The 21,033-nt window shown below is 44.9% G+C and overlaps 1 protein-coding gene across 1 annotated transcript in view; it reads right to left on the reverse strand.

Moving 5' to 3' along the window:
* Positions 1-3,907: 3,907 nt before the first annotated feature.
* The window catches only part of PPRC1 (PPARG related coactivator 1), a 120,690-nt gene continuing 103,564 nt past the window's right edge, over positions 3,908-21,033 (reverse strand). The window contains exons 10-13 of the mRNA XM_033942497.1: positions 16,628-16,694; positions 13,514-13,635; positions 6,314-6,465; positions 3,908-4,741 (exon numbers count right to left, since the gene is read on the reverse strand). Of these exons, the coding sequence (XP_033798388.1) occupies positions 4,635-4,741; positions 6,314-6,465; positions 13,514-13,635; positions 16,628-16,694 (448 nt within the window). The 3' untranslated portion in view covers positions 3,908-4,634. The remainder of the gene's footprint in view (positions 4,742-6,313; positions 6,466-13,513; positions 13,636-16,627; positions 16,695-21,033) is intronic.

Consider the following 21,033-nt stretch of genomic DNA (forward strand, 5'->3'; position numbering starts at 1 on the left):
GATCTGATCATTTCCTCTTCTTGAGACTTTGGATTGTAGGAAAAAATATGGCACATGAAATTTATCAGGACACTATTGCCCTGCTATGCCCCCCCATTCCCTCCCCCCCACCTCAAGGAAAAGTTCCAGGAGTGTCACAGCTCTGCAAAAGCCACAAATAGGACAGAAATTTAATTGACCCATTGGGAAAATGCAGACAGACCCATTAATCCCTTCAATTTGTGCAGAGAAAATCAAAGTGCTTCCTACTGAGGCAGAGACCTATGCTATATTATTATTATAGGTATTAATATACCGCCTATCAAAGTTACCTAAGCAATTTACAATCAGGTACTCAAGCATTTTCCCTCTCTGTCCTAGTGGGCTCACAATCCATCTAACGTACCTGGGGCAATGGAGGATTGAGTGACTTGCCCAGGGTCACAAGTAGTGGATTTGAACCCACAACCACCCACAGGGTGCTGAGGCTGTAGCTCTAACCAATACACCACACCACACTTTTTCTCTTTCCTCAAATGTACTTATGTGGTAAAAGCATCCCTGGAAAAGGAAGGAATGCATTTGATTAATAGATCAAACAGGTGATCATTCCCTGTTTCACGTACATCAGTCTGTTCTTTCTCCCGTTTACTTTATCTATTTTTAACATTAGATAGGAGTGTGTGGTGCAGTGGTTGGATCTACAGCCTCAGCACCCTGGGGTTGTGGGTTCAAACCCCACGCTGCTCCTTGTGACCCTGGGCAAGTCACTTAATCCTCCATAGCCCCAGGTACGTTAGATAGATTGTGAGCCCACCGGGACAGAGAGGGAAAATGCTTGAGTACCTGATTGTAAAAACCGCTTAGATAACCTTGATAGGCGGTATATAAAATCCTAATAAACTTGAAACTAGATATATTTTTTTATTGTAAACAGTTTAGATACCTGACTGATAAACAGTATAGCAAAAATAAAGAAACTAAACTTGCTGGAATCAGGAAGGTCATAAAGAAGCTATTATTAATGCCTGCTATGGTTTTCAAACACTCAATGACACAAGATAATTATCTGGCAGCAGAGATGCACAGGGTTCAGATCTGTCTGATCACCTACTATGCTTCTAAGCATACCATAACAAAACTAGAATTATGGCAACTTGTGAACACACAGCCTAAACTTAGGTCCAAAGATGTCAAACAGTAAAATGAAATACAGCATCACATAGCTTCCAGTTCTGTTATTTGATTGAAAGTTGAGAACAGAAAAAAAACCATGCCCTCCCCCCTCTCTGTTTAGCATGCTAAATTTCACTGTAGTGTATGTTGGATCAATGTCTCCACTGCTGTATCTCATGCTTCCACTTCAACAATAAAAATATATTTAAAAAAAATACCAAATTATTCAGTTCCAGGCTGGAGACTGAAGCAATGTAGGCTTTGTAGAGCCTGATCCTGTCTATTTAAATCAGTGCCGAGAGTCCCTTAATGCTCCAGCATGGGGCATTCAGAAACCCAGGATGTCCCCAAATCTCCAGCCTGAAATTGGGTAGCTCACACAAAGCATAAAGCTTGATTGTAATACAGCTACTCCTCACTTACTGTCCTACCTGGTTAATGACTGCCCGAACTTATGACCAAGCTCTCCACCCAGTTGTTGGAAACGGCAGCAAGACGTCCTAACGGTGAAGTGGGGCAGGCGCAATCTTCCTATGCTCTTGCCTCATGAAGGCCATGATCTAAAATAACTGCTGTGAGTTCCCATGGTTTTGCGAGACTGCCGAAGGAACTCAAGGCAGCCATGTCTTAGTATGTTACCCTATTTTATCTTTGTAAACCACACCTTGTATTCTAATTTGGCGGTATATCAGATTTTAATAAAACCTGAAACTTGATTGTTGAGTAGTTTTCACAGGGCAGGAGCAAAGGAAGATTACCTTAAAGCCATGGTGGTCTAATGGTGAAGCGAGGCAGGAGCAAGGTGTGGAGAAATCCAGAAGGCAGGACTTAAGACCCTCCTCATTGAACGATCAATTCACTTAACTGAGTTGTAAGAATGGAATGCTGCCGTTAAGCGAGTAGCTGTACTAGATGTGCAATTTAAATCCCTAAAACACTGTCTTCCAAACTTTTTCGAGCTGAGGCACACTAAACCTAGTGTCCCTGGCTCGAGACACCCGGAAGTGCGCTGGTGTCGGCATGATGACGTCATATGCGATGTCAGCGCGCCGCTGTCAGCACATGTGCAAAGGCCCTTCAAATGGGCCTTGCGCCGAGAGAAAGACCAGCGTCAGGAGATTGGGAGGGAGGTCATTATGAATGGAGATTAAATTATAGTGAACAACGATGGATCTGTTTTAAATACAGTAGAACCTTTTGGATTAAACCAGGAAATAGAGTGATGTCCTTAGTGCAATTCCTGATTCGCCGTTTTGTATCTCTGACGTCAGTAAAATAGGAGGGTTAAATACAGCACACGAGAACGCCATGGCCATCTTTGTTCTAAACTAACATATCAGGATGGTGCAGATTAATGTGATAAGGGGTAATTATTCTCTTTAGCTATAGAGTTTGAATAATATATCCCTAAAAATAATGATTTTATATATAGAGAGTTTGATTTTAGTTTGCTTATATTGCAGGAGACAGTTCTTTCATACAGCCAGTGCTGAAAGTACTGTAGCCATTGAAAACACTTGGCCGATACTGGCACTTCCGAGGACCTTGCTATAATAAATTGTTATGATACTATTGTGATTTGAACAGTCTCTTCGCGAGAGGCACATCCTGTAGACAGCCATCCGGCGCTGGCACTTCTCCTGTTCCCCAGTGTACCGCAGCACACCAGAAATCTCAGGAGACGCACAGTTTGCGATACACTGCCCTAAAAGAAAGCCCATCCAGTTAAATGTAAAGCTGGACTCCACTAACTTTCCAAATGCAGAGTTGAAACACTTCAATAAATGAAATAATATATTATATTGTGTACTGGAGAGTAAGTGACAAAATATATAGAATGACAAAACTTTAGAAATAATCATAAGAACATAAGAATTGCCGCTGCTGGGTTAGACCAGTGGTCCATCATGCCCAGCAGTCTGCTCACACGGCGGCCCCCAGTGCTTTGACACATAGTTCTTGATTGGCGAGGCCTGACTTTAGTACAGGAAGAGGAGGTTGGAGCATACTGCGAGTGATTTCCTTCACTCGCCAGCACTCCGGCTGCCCTCCTGCCCGGTCATTCGCGGTCAGAAATTACCACGAATGATCGGGACCGCGAATTTGCGGTGGACCACTGTACAACATTGTAAACCACTTAGATGTTTTGCTGCCTTTATTTGATATATTACAAAGTTGATTTTGATGATGAAAAGTTTATTAGCTGGGTAGACATGAGAAGACATAGGTTATCCCTGGACGTGATCTACTTCTTCAGATCTGCTAGGTTCTTCTCTGTGTCCTGGATTGGTCACTGTGAGACAGTGCTAGACACAAAAAAACAAACTTAGATTTGACTCAGCCTGTGGTCTTATCCAGTGCTGGAAAACTATCAAACTGTGCGATTTGTGCTCTCCCACAGTTATTGGCAGGGACAAACATTCTGGCAGACAAGCTCTAAGATCAGTGGGTAGTGGACAGCATCTTGTTTAGACAGAGAACTTCTGAGCAGATCTGTCTGCAACAATTCAGAACAGGAATGTTCCAGCATTCTACTCCAGGAGATCAGAAAGCAGATGCTCTCTCGAAGACTGACTAGGCTGTACTAATAAGTGTGTCCTGCAGGGGGAAGCACATGCACAGGTAATTTTATGCATGTCTAAACTACATCCACTCCACTCGAATCAGATTTTTCTTGGTTCTTCTGGTTTTCATTTTACAAGATGTGTCAGAATTCAGTTTTCATTCAATAAAACAAGGTGCAAGAGTCATGTTTCTTATACGTTATCTTTTAATTTGCATAGTGATTTAACTTACAGTATTTTGTGGTAAACACTTCATGATTACTTTCGTTTCAAAATGCAAATTAAAACCTCTTAAATGTTATAAAAACAAATTTTCAGGGTTTGCTCAACGGCCTAGCAGCAGAGCTGCCATACTGGAGGCCCGTGTTCAATTTGTGAAGCCAGCTCCTGGTTTTTTTTTGGTTTGATGAGGCCAGAGCTGCTGCAGTTCGTTATGAGGGAACTGCAGCTACTGAGCATCAATGACATCTACTGGCCAAATTTAAGGCAACACATACAAGATTTTAAGGGAGATGCGGCCTGTGGCACCTTGCCAAAAACTGCTGCAGAGATGACTAGGCCAGAAGGGATATGCGAGTTAAGAAGGGGAGCTAATAATGGCTAATAGTGTAGTAGCCTCAGTAGAGGCTGGTTTTGAATTGAGCTGATGCCCAAAGAACACGAGGGAACTGCCAGGCAAATCATTAAAAAATAAAATAAATTTGCATTTAAAAATATCCACTATATGTTTTTACACCTGTTATTGTATTTTTCTTTAGCTGCGCATTTCATGCTCAAACAGCAGCAGCTTCATAGTGTGGCTCTGTTTTCAGTTTAGTGGATGATCAGCTCCAGTGTTTTTTTCTGAGGTAAAGTATATGTACCCAGACTTATTTCATTCTTTATTCTGGAGAGGGTTGTTTCTTGAGCCTAATATTACCTCCGATGACTTCTTTGCGCTTGTTTTAATAAAGTGTCAAAGTCAAGAGAATCAAACTTGTTCTTCATACGAACTGCTGGATCAAAATCCTCTTTGTTAGAGTCTGAAAAAAATGGTTAAGAGAACCTGAATGTTAACATTATGCATGCCATGAGAAGGCAAAACAGCATGGAGACAAAAGCAACAGTCACTTATTACTCTTCTGCTCCATAACACACCAGAACACAAAGTTTAAAACAGCAGAGCAGTAACAGACTGAAAAATCAACTCAATCACCTAATTTAATGTCAATTCTAGAAGGGATAAAAAAATAAATAAAAAAAGCTCTCTCCACCAAATTCCAGGATCTCTGTCTTACTAGAGCCCTCTACCACCACTGGCACTTCAGGCTAAATGAGAAACAACTAACCAAAACAGAATTTGATAAGTAAATTAATTCTTGAAATCTGACCGAGGTTCAACAAATTACATTTTACAGAATAAGCAACCATCCATTCATTCAACATAAACTATGTCACATATTAACTACCTTCCAGTGACACTTTATACAATAGAAACAAACTATGTAATTCCAACAATCATAAAGCGCTAAACTATTTATCATTTCTTGATTAATGCACCATGTTTAGTACCATAAGGGAGTTCAGATCTCCACCTGGGTTAATTAACTCAAGGTGCTATACACTTCGTCATCATTCCCAGTACAGCATTTCAGGTTGTTTTTCCCAATTAATTTTAGATTTTCTATTTCATGATAAATTTTTTCACTATTTCATTTTTAAAAAACTTTTATAATAAATAGATTAAGTTCAAAACTTAGCTTTATAATTGATGATTCCCCATCCCGATGTGTTTCGCTTTATTTTATCAAGGTCGGGGGAACTTAAACTAAAGCTAAGCTTTTCTCTTTCAAAACAGCCGCCAGTGGCTTAGCTTTAGTTTAAGTTCCCCCGACCTTGATAAAGTAAAGCGAAACACATCGGGATGGGGAATCATCAATTATAAAGCTAAGTTTTGAACTTAATCTATTTATTATAAAAGTTTTTTAAAAATGAAATAGTGAAAAAATTTATCATGAAATAGAAAATCTAAAATTAATTGGGAAAAACAACTTGAAATGATGAAGAAGTGTATAGCACCTTGAGTTAATTAACCCAGGTGGAGATCTGAACTCCCTTATGGTACTAAGCATGCTGCATTAATCAAGAAACGATAAATAGTTTAGCGCTTTATGATTGTTGGAATTGCATAGTTTGTTTCTATTGTATAAAGTGTCACTGGAAGGTAGTTAATATGTGACATAGTTTATGTTGAATGAATGGATGGTTGCTTATTTTTGTAAAATGTAATTTATTGAACCTCAGTCAGATTTCAAGAATTTGTTTACTTACCAAATTCTGTTTTGGGTAGTTGCTTCTCATTTAGCCTGAAGTGCCAGTGGTGGTAGAGGGCTCTAGTAAGACTTAAGTGATATGAAAATTTCATAAATTTAGATTCTCTTGCCTGTGGTATTTAATTTATGATTCTACGAAACAAGTTAATCTCCTGCCCCATGAACAATTATTTGCTCCCACATCTCCCAATTTCCCCCCCCCCAAAAAAAGCAAAAACACAACAAAACCCATTAGTTTTCTAAATGAAAAACCCAAAAACAACTGCAAAGAAAACAACTTACCCAGATCTGCATAATTGCTTTTGCAAAACTGTCTGCGGCCACCAAAACAGAGGTCAAAGGGCAGTTCACCTGGATACTGGAGCTTGTGACCATTCTCAAGAGCAGTAAAAGCTTCTTCAGTGTAGCGATATGTTACAAATCCATAGTTGTCACTGATTTAAAAAAAAAAAAAAAAAAAATCAAAACAAAAATGATTCTAGGCCCCCTATCTCTATGAAAATATTACAAGAAGATACAATTGTCCATTGAAGGACAAGAAAGCACAGTTACTTACCGTAACAGGTGTTATCCAGGGACAGCAGGCAGATATTCTTAACACATGGGTGACGTCACCGACGGAGCCCTCGGTACGGACCTTTTTAACTAGAAGTTTCTAGTTGGCCGCACCGCGCGTGCGCGAGTGCCTTCCCGCCCGACGGAGGAGTGCGTGGTCCCCAGTTAGTATAAGCCAGCTAAGAAGCCAACCCGGGGAGGTGGGTGGGACGTAAGAATATCTGCCTGCTGTCCCTGGATAACACCTGTTACGGTAAGTAACTGTGCTTTATCCCAGGACAAGCAGGCAGCATATTCTTAACACATGGGTGACCTCCAAGCTAACAAAGAGGGAGGTGGGATGGTTGGCCATTAGGAAAATAAATTTTGTAACACAGATTGGCCGAAGTGTCCATCCCGTCTGGAGAACGCATCCAGACAGTAGTGAGTAGTGAACGTGTGAACTGAGGACCAAGTGGCCGCCTTGCAGATTTCCTCGATGGGCGTGGAGCGGAGGAAAGCTACAGAAGCAGCCATAGCTCGGACTCTGTGGGCCGTGACAGTTCCTTCCAGTGAGAGACCGGCCCGAGCGTAGCAGAAAGCAATACAGGCAGCAAGCCAATTTGAAAGTGTCCGTTTGGAGACAGGACGACCCAAACGGTTGGGGTCGAAAGACAAAAAGAGCTGAGGGGCTGTTCGGTGAGCTCTGGTACGATCAAGATAGTAAGCAAGGGCACGCTTACAATCCAGCGTGTGCAACGCCTGTTCCCCAGGATGCGAGTGAGGCTTAGGGAAGAAGACGGGCAGCACAATGGACTGGTTGAGGTGAAAAGCTGAGACCACCTTGGGAAGGAATTTAGGGTGGGTACGTAGAACAACCTTGTCATGGTGAAAAACAGTGAAAGGTGGGTCGGCAACCAGTGCATGCAGTTCGCTAACCCTCCTGGCAGAGGTGATGGCAATTAGGAAAAGCACCTTCCAGGTAAGAAGCCTGAGTGAAGTTGTGGCAAGAGGCTCAAACGGAGGTTTCATGAGAGCTGAGAGAACCACATTCAGGTCCCAGACGACAGGAGGAGGCTTGAGAGGCGGTTTGATATTGAAGAGTCCTCTCATGAATCTGGAAACCAGAGGATGAGCCGTGAGGGGTTTACCGAGAATAGGCTCATGAAACGCAGTAATGGCACTGAGGTGGACTCTGATGGAGGTAGTTTTGAGGCCAGCATTGGACAGTGAGAGCAAATATTCCAAGACAGTTTCCACCGCTAAGGAGGTGGGTTCCTGATGATGCCGGAGACACCAGGAGGAAAATCTGGTCCACTTCTGATGGTAACATTGGAGAGTGGCCGGTTTCCTGGAAGCGTCCAAAATGAGGCGGACCGGTTGAGATAGATTCTCCGGAGAGGTCAGCCCGAGAGAAACCAAGCTGTCAGGTGGAGCGAAGACAGATTGGGATGTAGTAGAGACTGATGCTGTTGCGTAAGTAGAGTAGGAAACACAGGAAGTAGAATGGGTTCCCTGGAACTGAGCTGGAGCAGGAGTGAGAACCAGTGTTGGCGAGGCCACCGAGGTGCGATAAGAATCATGGTGGCGTGGTCTTTGCGGAGTTTGGACAAGGTCCGCAACATCAGAGGAAGTGGAGGGAAGGCATACAGGAACCGATCCCTCCAATCGAGCAGGAATGCATCCGGGGCCAGACGGTGAGGAGAGAAGAGTCTGGAGCAGAATTGGGGCAGCTGATGATTGTGAGGTGCTGCAAAGAGGTCCACCTGCGGAGTGCCCCATCGAGCAAAGATGGAGAGCAGAGTCGGAGGGTCCAACGTCCACTCGTGAGGTTGAAGGATGCGACTGAGATTGTCGGCCAGAGAGTTCTGTTCGCCCTGGATATAGACCGCCCTGAGAAAGAGATTGCGGTCCGTGGCCCAGGTCCAGATGCGCAGAGCCTCCAAACAAAGGGGGCGAGATCCGGTGCCGCCTTGCTTGTTTATGTAGTACATGGCGACTTGATTGTCTGTGCACAGGAGGAGGACTTGAGGGCAGAGGAGATGTTGGAAAGCCTTGAGGGCATAGAACATGGCCCTGAGTTCCAGGAAATTGATGTGATGACGACGCTCCTGTGGGGTCCAAAGTCCCTGGGTGCGTAGATCTCCTAGGTGAGCTCCCCACGCGTAGGGGGACGCATCTGTGGTGATGATCATAGAGTGGGGGGGCAGATGAAAAAGTAGACCCCTGGAAAGATTTGAGGAGTTCAACCACCATTGGAGAGATTGCTGAAGAGATGATGTCACAGAGATGGGACGAGAAAGAAGGTCCGTAGTCTGTGACCATTGGTTGGCGAGAGTCCACTGAGGCGTACGAAGGTGGAGACGTGCCAGAGGAAGGACATGCACCGTCGAGGCCATGTGACCCAGTAGGACCATCATCTGTCGGGCAGGAATGGAGGGGTGCATGAGTACCTGAAGGCAGAGATGGAGCAGGGTCCGCTGGCGATCGGAGGGGAGAAAGGCCCTCATTAGCGTGGTGTCCAGAACTGCTCCAATGAATTGAAGTCGCTGGGTGGGAAGCAGGTGCGACTTGGGGTAGTTGATCTCGAACCCCAGGAGGTGGAGGAGAGAGATGGTGTGATGAGTGGCTTGTAGCACGAGTTGAGACGAAGGTGCTTTCACCAACCAATCGTCCAAGTAGGGGAACACCTGGAGGTTGTGAGACCTGAGGAAGGCCGCTACCACTATAAGGCACTTGGTGAAGACCCTGGGTGAGGAAGCTAGGCCGAACGGTAGCACCTTGTACTGATAGTGGTGGTGCAGTACCTGGAACCGTAGGTAGCGGCGAGAATTCTGATTGATGGAGATGTGAGTGTAGGCCTCTTTGAGGTCCAGGGAACATAGCCAGTCGTGTTGAGAAAGAAGAGGGTAAAGCGTGGCAAGGGAGAGCATTCTGAACTTCTCCTTGACCAGACACTTGTTGAGGTCCCTTAGATCGAGAATGGGACGGAGGTCTCCCGTCCTTTTGGGAACCAGGAAGTAGTGGGAGTAGAATCCCTGACCCCTTTGATCTGGAGGTACTTCTTCGATGGCATTGAGAAGGAGGAGGGATTGAACCTCCCTCAGGAGGAGGGGGGTTTGAGATGAGTGTGAAGCAGACTCTACGGGAAGGTTGTCCGGAGGCAGAGTCTGGAAGTTGAGAGAATAGCCGTGGCGGATGATGTTGAGGACCCACTGGTCCGACGTGATGACTTCCCAACGGCTGGAGAAAATGGTGAGACGACCTCCGATGGGCTGTGGAAGAGGTAGCAAGGGTGGATGACTGGCTATGCCCTGGAGAGAAGAGTCAAAAGGGCTGAGATTGTTTAGCAGGCTGAGGAGGCTTAGAAGGTTGAGTGGCCTGAGATCGAGCCTGAGCATGATGTTGCTGTTGACGGGGTCGCCGAGATTGCTGGGGAGGCGGGTTGAGTGGTCTGGCTGAGAACCTCCGTTGATAAGATGTTTGAGGCCGATAGGGTCGGGCAGGCGGAGCCTTCTTTTTCGGCTTGATCAGGGTGTCCCACCTGGTCTCATGGGCAGAGAGTTTCTGGGTGGTGGAATCCAGGGACTCTCCAAAAAGTTCATCCCCGAGACAGGGGGCGTTGGCCAGACGATCCTGGTGGTTGATGTCCAGGTCGGAGACTCTGAGCCAGGCCAAGCGACGCATGGCTACGGCCATGGCAGAGGCCCGAGAGGTGAGCTCGAAGGAGTCGTATATCGAGCGGACCATATACTTGCGCATTTGGAGAAGGCCAGAGATGTGCTGTTGGAATAGCGGGACCTTGCGCTCAGGGAGGTACTTCTGGATGGCAGACAGTTGTTGGACCAAATGTTTCAGATAGAAGGAAAAATGGAAGGAATAGTTGTTTGCCCTGTTAGCAAGCATGGCATTTTGGTAAAGCCTCTTGCCAAACTTGTCCATGGTCTTACCTTCTCTGCCAGGAGGGGTAGAGGCATAGACACTGGAGCCCTGAGTCTTCTTTAAGGTGGATTCGACCAGAAGGGACTCATGGGGCAATTGAGATTTGTCAAATCCCGGAATGGGAATGACACGGTACAGGTTGTCCAGTTTACGGGGGGCTCCCGGTACCGTGAGGGGATTTTCCAAGTTTTTGTAGAACGTTTCCCGTAGGATGTCATGCACGGGAAGCTTGAGGAACTCCTTAGGAGGTTGCTCAAAGTCTAGAGCCTCTAGAAAGGCTTGAGACTTTTTTGAGTCAGATTCCAGAGGAAGGGACAGGGCAGCAGACATTTCTCTCAAAAATTTAGAAAATGAGGACTGCTCTGGTTTAGAGGTGGCATCGGGTGCCGATGGTTCCTCATCAGATGAGGAGGGATCCTCCTCGGTACCGAGAGGAGTTTCCTCCCATAAGTCAGGGTCCCTGACTTCTGGTGCATGTCGAGACACCGGGGTGGAGGGCGCGGTATGGCGAGTTTTGGACAAAGACTTTCCAGAGCGCACCGAAACGGTACCAGGGGAGGACGACCGGCGTCTATCTCGGTCCCGAGAAGAATGCCGTACCGCCTGGTGCCGAGGAGGATCCAATGTGGCCTGAGAATGAACCACCGGATCGCCCTGAAGTTGTTGGGCCGAAAGGATCGGCATGGATGTGTTCACCGGTACCGAAGGGGTGGACACCGGGGGCTCGGTGCGGGGCTCGGGCCGGTCTGGTACCGGAAGGAGCGGTGCCAGGATAGTGGGCAACAGTTGCTCAAGTTGTTTCTTCAACTGTTCTTGGAGTTGAGCCTTTAAGATGGCCGAGATACGGTCATCTAGGGGTGGCATCGGAACCGCTTTCTTTTTCTTCGGTTCCTTAGATGCCGCTCCACGCCCCGGCGATGAGGAGGCCGATGACGAGGCACTCACCGAGATCGGGGCGGAGCGTTTGCGGGACCGGTGCGATGCCGGTAGGGACGGTGTCGCCACCGTAGCTGGAGGGCGCTCGAGGGAAGAGGAAGGCTTCTTAGCCGGCTTACCTGGCGCCAGCGACGCCGATGCGGGGTCGGTCGGTGTCGAGGTCGACGGTGCCGATTTTTGAGGTACCGCCGTTGAAGGTGAAGAGTTCATCGCCGACTCGGTGCCGAAGAGGAGAGTTTGTTGAATTCTTCGGTTTTTAAGGGTTCTTTTTTTGAAGAGTAGCACAGCGGGTGCAGGAGTCCGCCCGATGCTCCGGACCCAGACACTGCAAACACCAATTGTGTGGGTCAGTTATGGAGATCGGGCGTGCACACCGCTGGCACTTCTTAAAACCGACCTGCGGGGGCATGAAGGGGAAGATAGCCTCCGCAAAATCGAAGCCCGAGGCCTGTATACTGGCAACAGGCCCCGCCGGGGCAAAAACGAAAGAAAAAAGGGAAAAAGCAAAGTTTTTTTTGTTGTTTTTTTTTTTGCAAATCAAAGAAAAATAAACCCGAAGGTAAAGAAAGAAAAAATAAGGAAAAAAGCGCGAGCGGGAAGGCAAAAAAGTGGTTTCAACGGCCGTTGAAAAAACACACGCGTCTTCTTCGCTCCGCAGAAACGAAGAAACTGGGGACCACGCACTCCTCCGTCGGGCGGGAAGGCACTCGCGCACGCGCGGTGCGGCCAACTAGAAACTTCTAGTTAAAAAGGTCCGTACCGAGGGCTCCGTCGGTGACGTCACCCATGTGTTAAGAATATGCTGCCTGCTTGTCCTGGGATAATAAAACCTACATTATGTATCAAACTGAGGCCTCAATGATCAAAAGCTTTCCGTGCCAACAAGACTTATTAAAGCAGTTTTACTGGCATGGAAGCACAGCTTCTGATGCACAAAAGGGATGTCCGTGACAACTACCGATCCTCGTAGTAGCCACCAAGAACCATAAACAAATGTATTACCAGGAGCTCATTTGAATTCTAATGAGCTCTCCTTGTAATGAACTAAAAGGAAATTATATATAAGTGATAAGAAGTAGTAGCAGCAGCAGCAGCTGTTGTGCATTCACACAACATCTACACCCCCTCTTTAAAACCAAAACCAGCCTGCAGTTAGCTGCCGTTCTCCTTCCCTCCGACAAACTGATGGTGGCTCCAGAGCTGCAATCAGCCGAGAGCAGGCAGAAGGGAGAGCAGCAGTTGCTGCCGGCTCAGCTGATTCACTGCTTCCTCTGCCGGGAGCCACAGTCAGCTGATCAGCAGAACCTGAAGTTGCTACCCTCCCCCCTCTGCTGGCTCTCAGTTGATTATGGCTCTGAAGCTGCCATCAGCTGGGCAGAGGGAAGAACGGCAGCTTTAGGCAGGAGCTGCGCCTAGTGATTGCTCTGATTAGCATGCACTAAGCACAGTTCCTCCCTTCTTTTACGGGGCTATTCTGTACAAGTAACATGCATATGATTTGCAAACTGTGTGCGCATAGACCTGTAAAGAAAGAAAGAAGAAGAAAAAAAAAAAAAAATCACTCCCATCCCAGTAGTTTTTACTGGGTTGATGGAGCATTCTGCATCTGGCCCTGAGAGGTGATACTGGCTGCATATAAGTAGGAGGATCTCATTTCAGATACAACCTATGGAGTTCTAATAAATAGTCTGATCCTCAGCCTACCAGGGCCCTTCCAACCTGAAAGAAGCAGAGCCTCAGACAGCAGATGCAACCGGAGGTTATTCCTCTCCACTGGCCACTTGGTATTTGCCTCTCTCCCTCTGACCGAAAAATGCAGCAGTAAAACTGCCGCTGATGACAAGGATGAGTGCATTTCCCAACATCTGCAGTCAAAGAGCCCGACAGCCAGATAATATACTCAACTTTTCAACTGAAATTAGAAAACAAGGCAAATGCAACCCTTTTACTCAACGCATCTTCCAGTCCCTGTTGGTACCTCATTTCCTCTTCCAAATGCAAGTCAGGCCGTAGGTAAATGAGGTAAACGTTTTACTCTGTTTGTAGAAGTTCATAACTATGAAACCTTACCCTGTTTCTCTGAAGTGAATGGTACAGTCCTCTATATCACCGAATACTGAAAACCGATGCATCAGTTCAGATCGTGTCATCCTACTGTGAATCTTGCCAACATAGACAACACGCCTTTCCTCCTGCAGAAAGGAAGTCATGCAAACTAATTAAACCATACAAACAAGTGTAACAGCGCTGCAGTAAAGTGCTCTGTGGCCAGTTGTATTAAGAGAACTGGTGCTTTTCTGCTAAATCTGTTGGCTAGATATCGTTTTACCACCAATGTTTTATTATTATTTTAAACCAAATCTGTTTCATGGTTAGGTGCTCCTATTTATAAAAATATTCCCAGAAGCCTTAGAAATAAAAACTATACTCTTCAAGAAATCCCTGAAAAAAATCTTTAATTCCACAAATTCCCTCCTTCTCCCCCACTAACTTCCCGAAACTACCTGATCTCCTCTCTATTATTTCCTGGAAATGACCAGATGTCTTCTTTGTACTCTACCTTCTATAAATCTTCTGTAACCCGCCTTGAAACGCAAGATGTAATTTGTAATGTAATGTAATTTATTTCTTATATACCGCTAAATTCGTTAGGATTCTAAGCGGTTTACAGAAAATATACAATAGGGTGCATTAAAATTATAAGTAAAATAGGTACTTAGAAATTCCCTTACTGTCCCGAAGGCTCACAATCTAACTAAAGTACCTGGAAAAATGACAATTAGTAGAGTAATAAAGAAATAAAATAGAGGATAGATGAGAAAAAAAAAAATAAGAAAATAAACATTCTAATAAGACTACAATGATCTAAAGGACTTTGAAAGGTTGAAAAAAATAGGGGAAGATAGGGATAGATGCAGAAGGGAGGAACCGTTAAACAATAGAATTCTGGGGAAATTTAAATAATAAAAAAAAAAAAAACAAGGGGCAAAACAATGAATGAAATTAAAATAATTCATAAAATGGAAAGAAAGTGAGAAATAAAATCAAACACAGTCTAGACTGAAGTCCAGCTTGAAATGACTACACTGCTTAAGCTGCCAAATTTCTGCAGGTGACAGCCGATAATGGCGGAATAGAAATCTCTAATGTAATGTAATGTAATATGAATACACTGAGTTAAGCATAGCAACTCTCAACGTTATATTAATTCTTCCTGCATTATTACCGCTATCATCATTTACTCTGTGACAATGTTTGTTTCTTACTCTGTGGCAGCAGGTTTGTTTGTTTTATTTAGTTGTAACACTTATTCTGCGTTATCGGTAAGTTTCTAAGCGGATCACATTCAAGCACTCAAGTATTTTTCCCTATCTGTCATGGCGGGCTCACACTATATAATGTAGCTGGGGCAATGGGGGATTAAGTGGTTTGTGAAATCAAAAAAAAACCAAGCCAAGGGTAAAATAATACACACAACCACCCACTTCACAACTCCTGAATATTTATATTGGTGTCTGTGATAAGAGGCTATCAATTTTCATCAATGTGCAATGTGGAGAGTAATCTTTGAGAAGAGGAGGAAAAGCCTCGGACTACAACCTGCTCTAGCATGTGGTTTTGCAGACCGTTCTTTTGTTTAAATGTGAATCTGGACAAGTCTCCTGTTGGTGTTGCTATATCCAGCTAGATTACTTTCTATCCTTTTTGCTTGCTCCAGCCCATATGAAACCCTTCCTAAAATTTGATAATACAAAGATTCCTGCAACTTCAAACTCCCAATTTTCAACTTTTCCTGGAGTGCAGTGGACATTTATCAACTTATTGGAAAACATGGTTTCAAATGCCATTCAAATAGAAACATGATGGCAAATAAAGGCCAAATTGCCCATCCAGTCTGCCCATCCATAGCAACCACTATCTCTTCCCCCTCTCTGAGAGATCCCATGTGCCCATCTCACGCTTTCTTGAATTCAGACATAGTCTCTGTCTCCATTGGCAGAGTTCTAAGGCCATATTACACATGCTATGTGATCTTTTGATTCCTATTTTTTTTTAATACCTTTGATTGTTCCCACTTATGGTTTTTTTTGCATACCTACAGTATATATAAACAGAGGATTCAAAATGTATATGTAGTCATAAAAGCTCTCTTTAATCATCCCAACAAAGAGAACAGCTGCCTTAATAGAGGTCTACTCAGTACTTTCTACAGCCACTTTCCTCCCTAACTGCTTAAATAAAATGGGTTCCTCTACTGGACCCAATGGCACAAGCATCACCTCTACTATGCTCTCAAATTGTAATTTGTAATTTATTTCTTATATACCGCTACATCTGCTAGGTTCTAAGCGGTTTACAGAAAATATACATTAAAATTATAAATAAGAAAGGTACTTAAAAAATTCCCTTACTGTCCCGAAGGCTCACAATCTAACTAAACTACCTGGAGGGTAATAGAGAAGTGGAAAGTAGAGATAGAGGGAAAAATTAAAAATAAATATTTTATCAAGACAGCATTGATCTAAATACTTTGGAAGGTAGAAGAGAGGAGAGAAAGGAATAGATGCAGAAGGGGGAACCGTTGAACAATAGAATTCTGGAGAAATTTAAATGATAGAAATAGAACAAAAACAAAGACAAAAGGCAAAACAATAGATAAGATTAAAGATAATTCATAAGCTGGAAAGAAAAATTAAAAATAAAACTTTGTCTTCAATCCACGGTTTCAGCGTCATTGATGAAGTGGAGCAAATCTCCATCTAATCTAATAAGTTGGAGACAAACGCAGGGATTTTCTTCCTGCCACACACTTAATGCTGCACTCACACCTTGGGACTAGTATCAGTTGAAAGATGGGTTGCCAGATTTTCCAATCAGAAAATCCAGACACCTAGAACTGCCCAGTTCTGCCCATCCCTGCCCTGTAACACCCTAATCCCACCCCGCCATCTGCTCTACGTGAGTGTGATGTCATCATGTGGCATTTGCCCTGCCCGATGTGATTTGAGGCAGCTTTTCATATCCCAGACAAAGTGTTGGGTTTTGAAAAGCCGTCCGAACCCCCGGACATGTCCTCAAAAGGAGGTCATGTCCGGGGAAATCCGGATTTTTGGTAACCGTAGTTGAAAGTCTTCACAAAGTATTCTGATAGCATATATTATGAACACTTAAAACCATACTTACGATTGCACGCTCCTTGTGATAAAGTTTTTGTCTTTGATAGTTGTCACGCGAGTCATAAAATCTGTATCTGTGAAAACAAAATGAAATATTAGTTGCACTAATCTGATTAAAAATGCAGGAATCTCTCTTGAGAAGGAAGTGATATGGGATGTGCTTTGTTGAATATGAAGCCAGTAGGCATGCCTAACAAGTTCCATAAACTGATAGCAACCATTGTTGGTGCATCAGCTCGACTAGGGTTGGCAGGAACATGGCAACTCCAACACGTTCACAGATATTGCTCAAGGTTAACTGTGTCTTCTTTATGTCCAAACTGATTGATCTAAAATATCAGACTGGGCGCATTCTTGACCCTTTGGAAGCCTTATATCACTTGGCATGAATCTCTGGGAGCCCATATGTGAATTGGCATAGGATTTCTTTGTTGTATTAGCTGAGCCAAGGGGATTGTTCTAGTTTCTGTGTCTGGGTGCATTGTATCAAAGAACTATGATACGGCTATTGTATGCTTAATTTTGTATCATTGTTTTTTCAATACAATAAAAACTAATTAAAAAAAAAAAAAGAAGAGTGATGAATCACACTACAATCAGGAAACCTTCATGTACACCCAAAAGCATGCAGTGAGAGTCAGTCATAACCTTGAAGTGCATTCCCCAGAATAACAGCAGTCCAAGAACTTGAAATCTAGATAACATACTTAATTCAGGGCTCTAAGGTAAGGAAATAGCAAAAATAGATACCAAAATCAGAAAAAAAAAATAAAAAAAATTTATGGACATAATCATGACAAACTGAACAGGACGGGTTAGGGTGCAAATGAAGACTAGCTACAAGCAAGCATCAAATGGAGAATTAGATATCAAAGGAAACAACCAAAACCAAACCACACTAATTTACAAGGTCTTCTTTTAGTGAACAACTCATGAAGCACAAAGGCCTATCTTGCTAAAGAGCCAGAGCACTAGAAACATTTCGTTACCAAAGAATAAAGGTTCGCTCATCAGAAGGACCACCAAGATTATGTAGAAGCAGCAGCCTTAAGTAGAGATTGGCTGAAAATCAAATGCTTTGCAAATATAAAATTTAGATGGTCACATTAAGGTTCTAATTACAGAAAATGGTGGCAGATAATTGCTTTTCAAGTCTGCCCAAAGTGTCCATCTATGCCATTACTAAGTTCTGCGATCCCTTTACCCTGCCTTGAAGATCACTTGTGCTTGTCCTATGCCATCTTGCATTCAGATAGTCCTCATCTCTGCCACCTCTGCTGGGAGACACTTCCATGCATCCACCACTTTTTCTGGACATATTTCCCTAGATTAAAGCTGAATCTACCCCCTTTCACCTTCACAAAAGACCTAGACAAGATCCTTCAAGCATAGAGGTTTTCTCTCTGCATATAAAGATTTGACTTATCCAAGCCATGGTATTTTAAATGTCATTTGGATGTGCAAGGCAGGAATAAAAATCAATGCCTTTGAAATATGGTGCTGAAGAAATACCACATATACTATGAACTGCCCAAAGAGCAAATCAATTGGTATTGGAGGAGATCAAACCTAAGCTTTCCTTGAAAGCTCAAAATGACAAGACTGACTGTCATACTTCAGACATATCAGGCAAAAATAAAGATTAGAAAGAGATAAGGTTGAAGGTCAAAACAATAGAGGAGGAAGATTAGCAATACAATAAAATTCTGGAGGATTCCAGAAGCCCGTCAAAGCGGCCTGGTCCTCATTTATGCCAAAACGCTCCTCCAACCACCAATCCGCAATCTGGGCGCTTGGATAAGGGAGGAGGAAGAGGGGACGCCAAATGAAAAGAGGGAGGCAAAACCACAGGGGGTGCGGAAGGAAACACCACCCCCGAAACCCCCCGGGCGCACGTGGGACCCCCAACTGTCTGCACAAAGAAAGAAATTAAATCAGGGGAAAAAAAACCCCGGGGATCCCCAGGGACTCCCTGCCCCAGCAGGGGTCCCTGCTGAAACCTGCCCCTGTGTTTTCAAAAGGTCACCTGAGGTTGCAGACAAAATGGAGGGAACTGTCTGTCAAAATGGCGAAGATCCCGCAAAAAATAACCCCTCCAGGACCTGCAGTGGCTGGGAAACCTAAACTGTCCCAGACACAAAGCAGGCAAGCCGGCATCTGCTGTTGAAAAAAAATCAGCTGAGAGGGAATCCTTTTTCCCCTAAGTCGGCAATTTGGGGAATCCCTCCAGAGGTAGTGAGATCAGACTGGGCTGCCTCACTGCCTTCAGCTGGTTCGTGAGGCACTAAGGCCGGGGAGCTCTGGACACCTGCAGCTGCTGCCGATGGAGCTCTCACCATCTCACCGGCACAAACCGCCGAGTTCAGGCCGGCCACAAGTGCCTTGCGGCTTGACCAAATTGTGTTCCACTCCCCCGGAAAAGGGCACAAGTGCTCCATACGTGACCTAGTTAGAAGAAAAGTGAAATAAATAAAAATAAATAAATAAATAAATAAATAAATAAATAAATAAATAAAAAAAAAAAAAAAAGGAAGAAAAGTGCCGGTTAGTGCAAAAATACAGTAAGCTGACAGGGAAGCAACCCTGCAGACTGGCACTACCTCAGGATTTTTTTTTTTTACAGAACAGACTCCACAGGCTCTCGAAGCAGTAGGCCTTGCTTGATTTAGGGGGTAGGCTGACTGCTTAGGCTCCTCTAAAAAAAATGTGGGGAGGTGGAGGAAGTGGGGGGAGGGACCCCGCTCAAGACCTGCGGGGTTTGACACCCCCGAGGTCAGACGGACACCCAAACAGGGCCCGCCCAAGTTCCATCTGGCCAAAAACAGAGACTAGAAACCCCCTAAACAAATTCCAACAGCCCTACCAAGGGAGATGGGTACAACTCACTCAATACCTGCTGGAGACTGAAGTAGACTGATGAGAATGGAGAAGGGAATATCTTATGTACTATTTCACAATTTTGTTTTCAGTCTGCACCTGATGGTCATGATTGGATATACAGTCAAACCTTGGTTTGCGAGTAACCCGGTTTGCGAGTGTTTTGCAAGACGAGCAAAACATTCTCGCAAACCGAGTGTTGACTCGATTTGCGAGCACCCACCCTGAGAACTGGCATCATTCCCCCCCCCACTCGCAAAGAACCCCCCCCCCCGCTCGAATCGGCACCCCCCTCCAGAACTGGCACTCCCTGCCCGACCAACTTGAACTCACACCCCCCCCCCCGTCTGGCACCGGCATGAGAACTGGCATCTCTCCCCCCCCCCCCCCGCTCGAATCGGCACCCGGGCCCCCCCGACCAACTTTAACTCGCCCCCCCCCCGGTCTGGCACTGGCACGCAGCCCACAGGACGTGCTGGTGCCGCTTGAAGATCTTCTTCCTGCGTCTGCTAGCTTTGAGCATGCGCAGATGCATGCTCAAAGCCGGCAGAGGCAGGAAGAAGATCTTCAAGCTGCACCGGCACGTCCTGTGGGCTGCGTGCCAGTGCCAGACCGGGGGGGTGAGTTAAAGTTGGTCGGGCGGGGGGGTGCCTGTTCTCGCGGGGGGGGGAGGGGGGTGCCGATTCGAGCAGGGGGGGGGGTCTTTGCGAGCGGGGGGGGGGGGGGGGGGGAACGATGCCGGTGCCAGATGGGGGGGGGGGGTTTGGAACGTATCAAAGCGAGTTTCCATTATTTCCTATGAGGAAACTCGCTTTGATATATGAATATTTTGGTTTACAAGCATGCTTCTGGAACGAATTATGCTCGTAAACCAAGGTTCCAGTGTATACCCACTTGTAAAGATTAACCTCTACTGGTCTGGAGAGTGTTAAAGAATGATAGAATGACATTTATATGTTGTTATTGAATCAATGGTGTAGAACAGGGACAAGTGGATCGATTTATTTACTCCATCAAAAATTACAAAGACTAGGGGACACTTGAAGTTTATAGGGAAATACTTTTAAAACCAACATGAGGAAATATTTTTTCACTCAGAGAATAGTTAAGCTCTGGAACATGTTGCCAGAGGTTGTAAGAGAGGTTAACGTAGCTGGTTTTAAGAAAGGCTTGGACAGTTTCCTGGAGGAAAAGCCCATAGTATGTTATTGAGACAGACATGGGGGAAGCCACTGCTTCTACTGGATCGGTAGCATGGAATGATGTGACGTTTTGGGGTTTTGTCAAGTACTAGTAACCTGGATTGGCCACCGTGAGGATGAGCTACTGGACTAGATGGATCATTGGTCTGACCCAGTAAGTCTATTCTTATGTTAATGGATAGCCACCTGAAAGAAGACCAAACCATTCAGAACAACTAATCAGAGGGGCACCATGAGTTGACATCAATTCTACAGCACTTTAACACTTGCGGAACCAGGTAAAGGGTGTTCCTTAAATTTAAAGTTACCCACATGCACTCTCCTCCGATCCAAC

This window comes from Geotrypetes seraphini, chromosome 4 (assembly GCF_902459505.1).
Source record: "Geotrypetes seraphini chromosome 4, aGeoSer1.1, whole genome shotgun sequence".
Classification (NCBI taxonomy): Eukaryota; Metazoa; Chordata; class Amphibia; order Gymnophiona; family Dermophiidae; genus Geotrypetes; species Geotrypetes seraphini.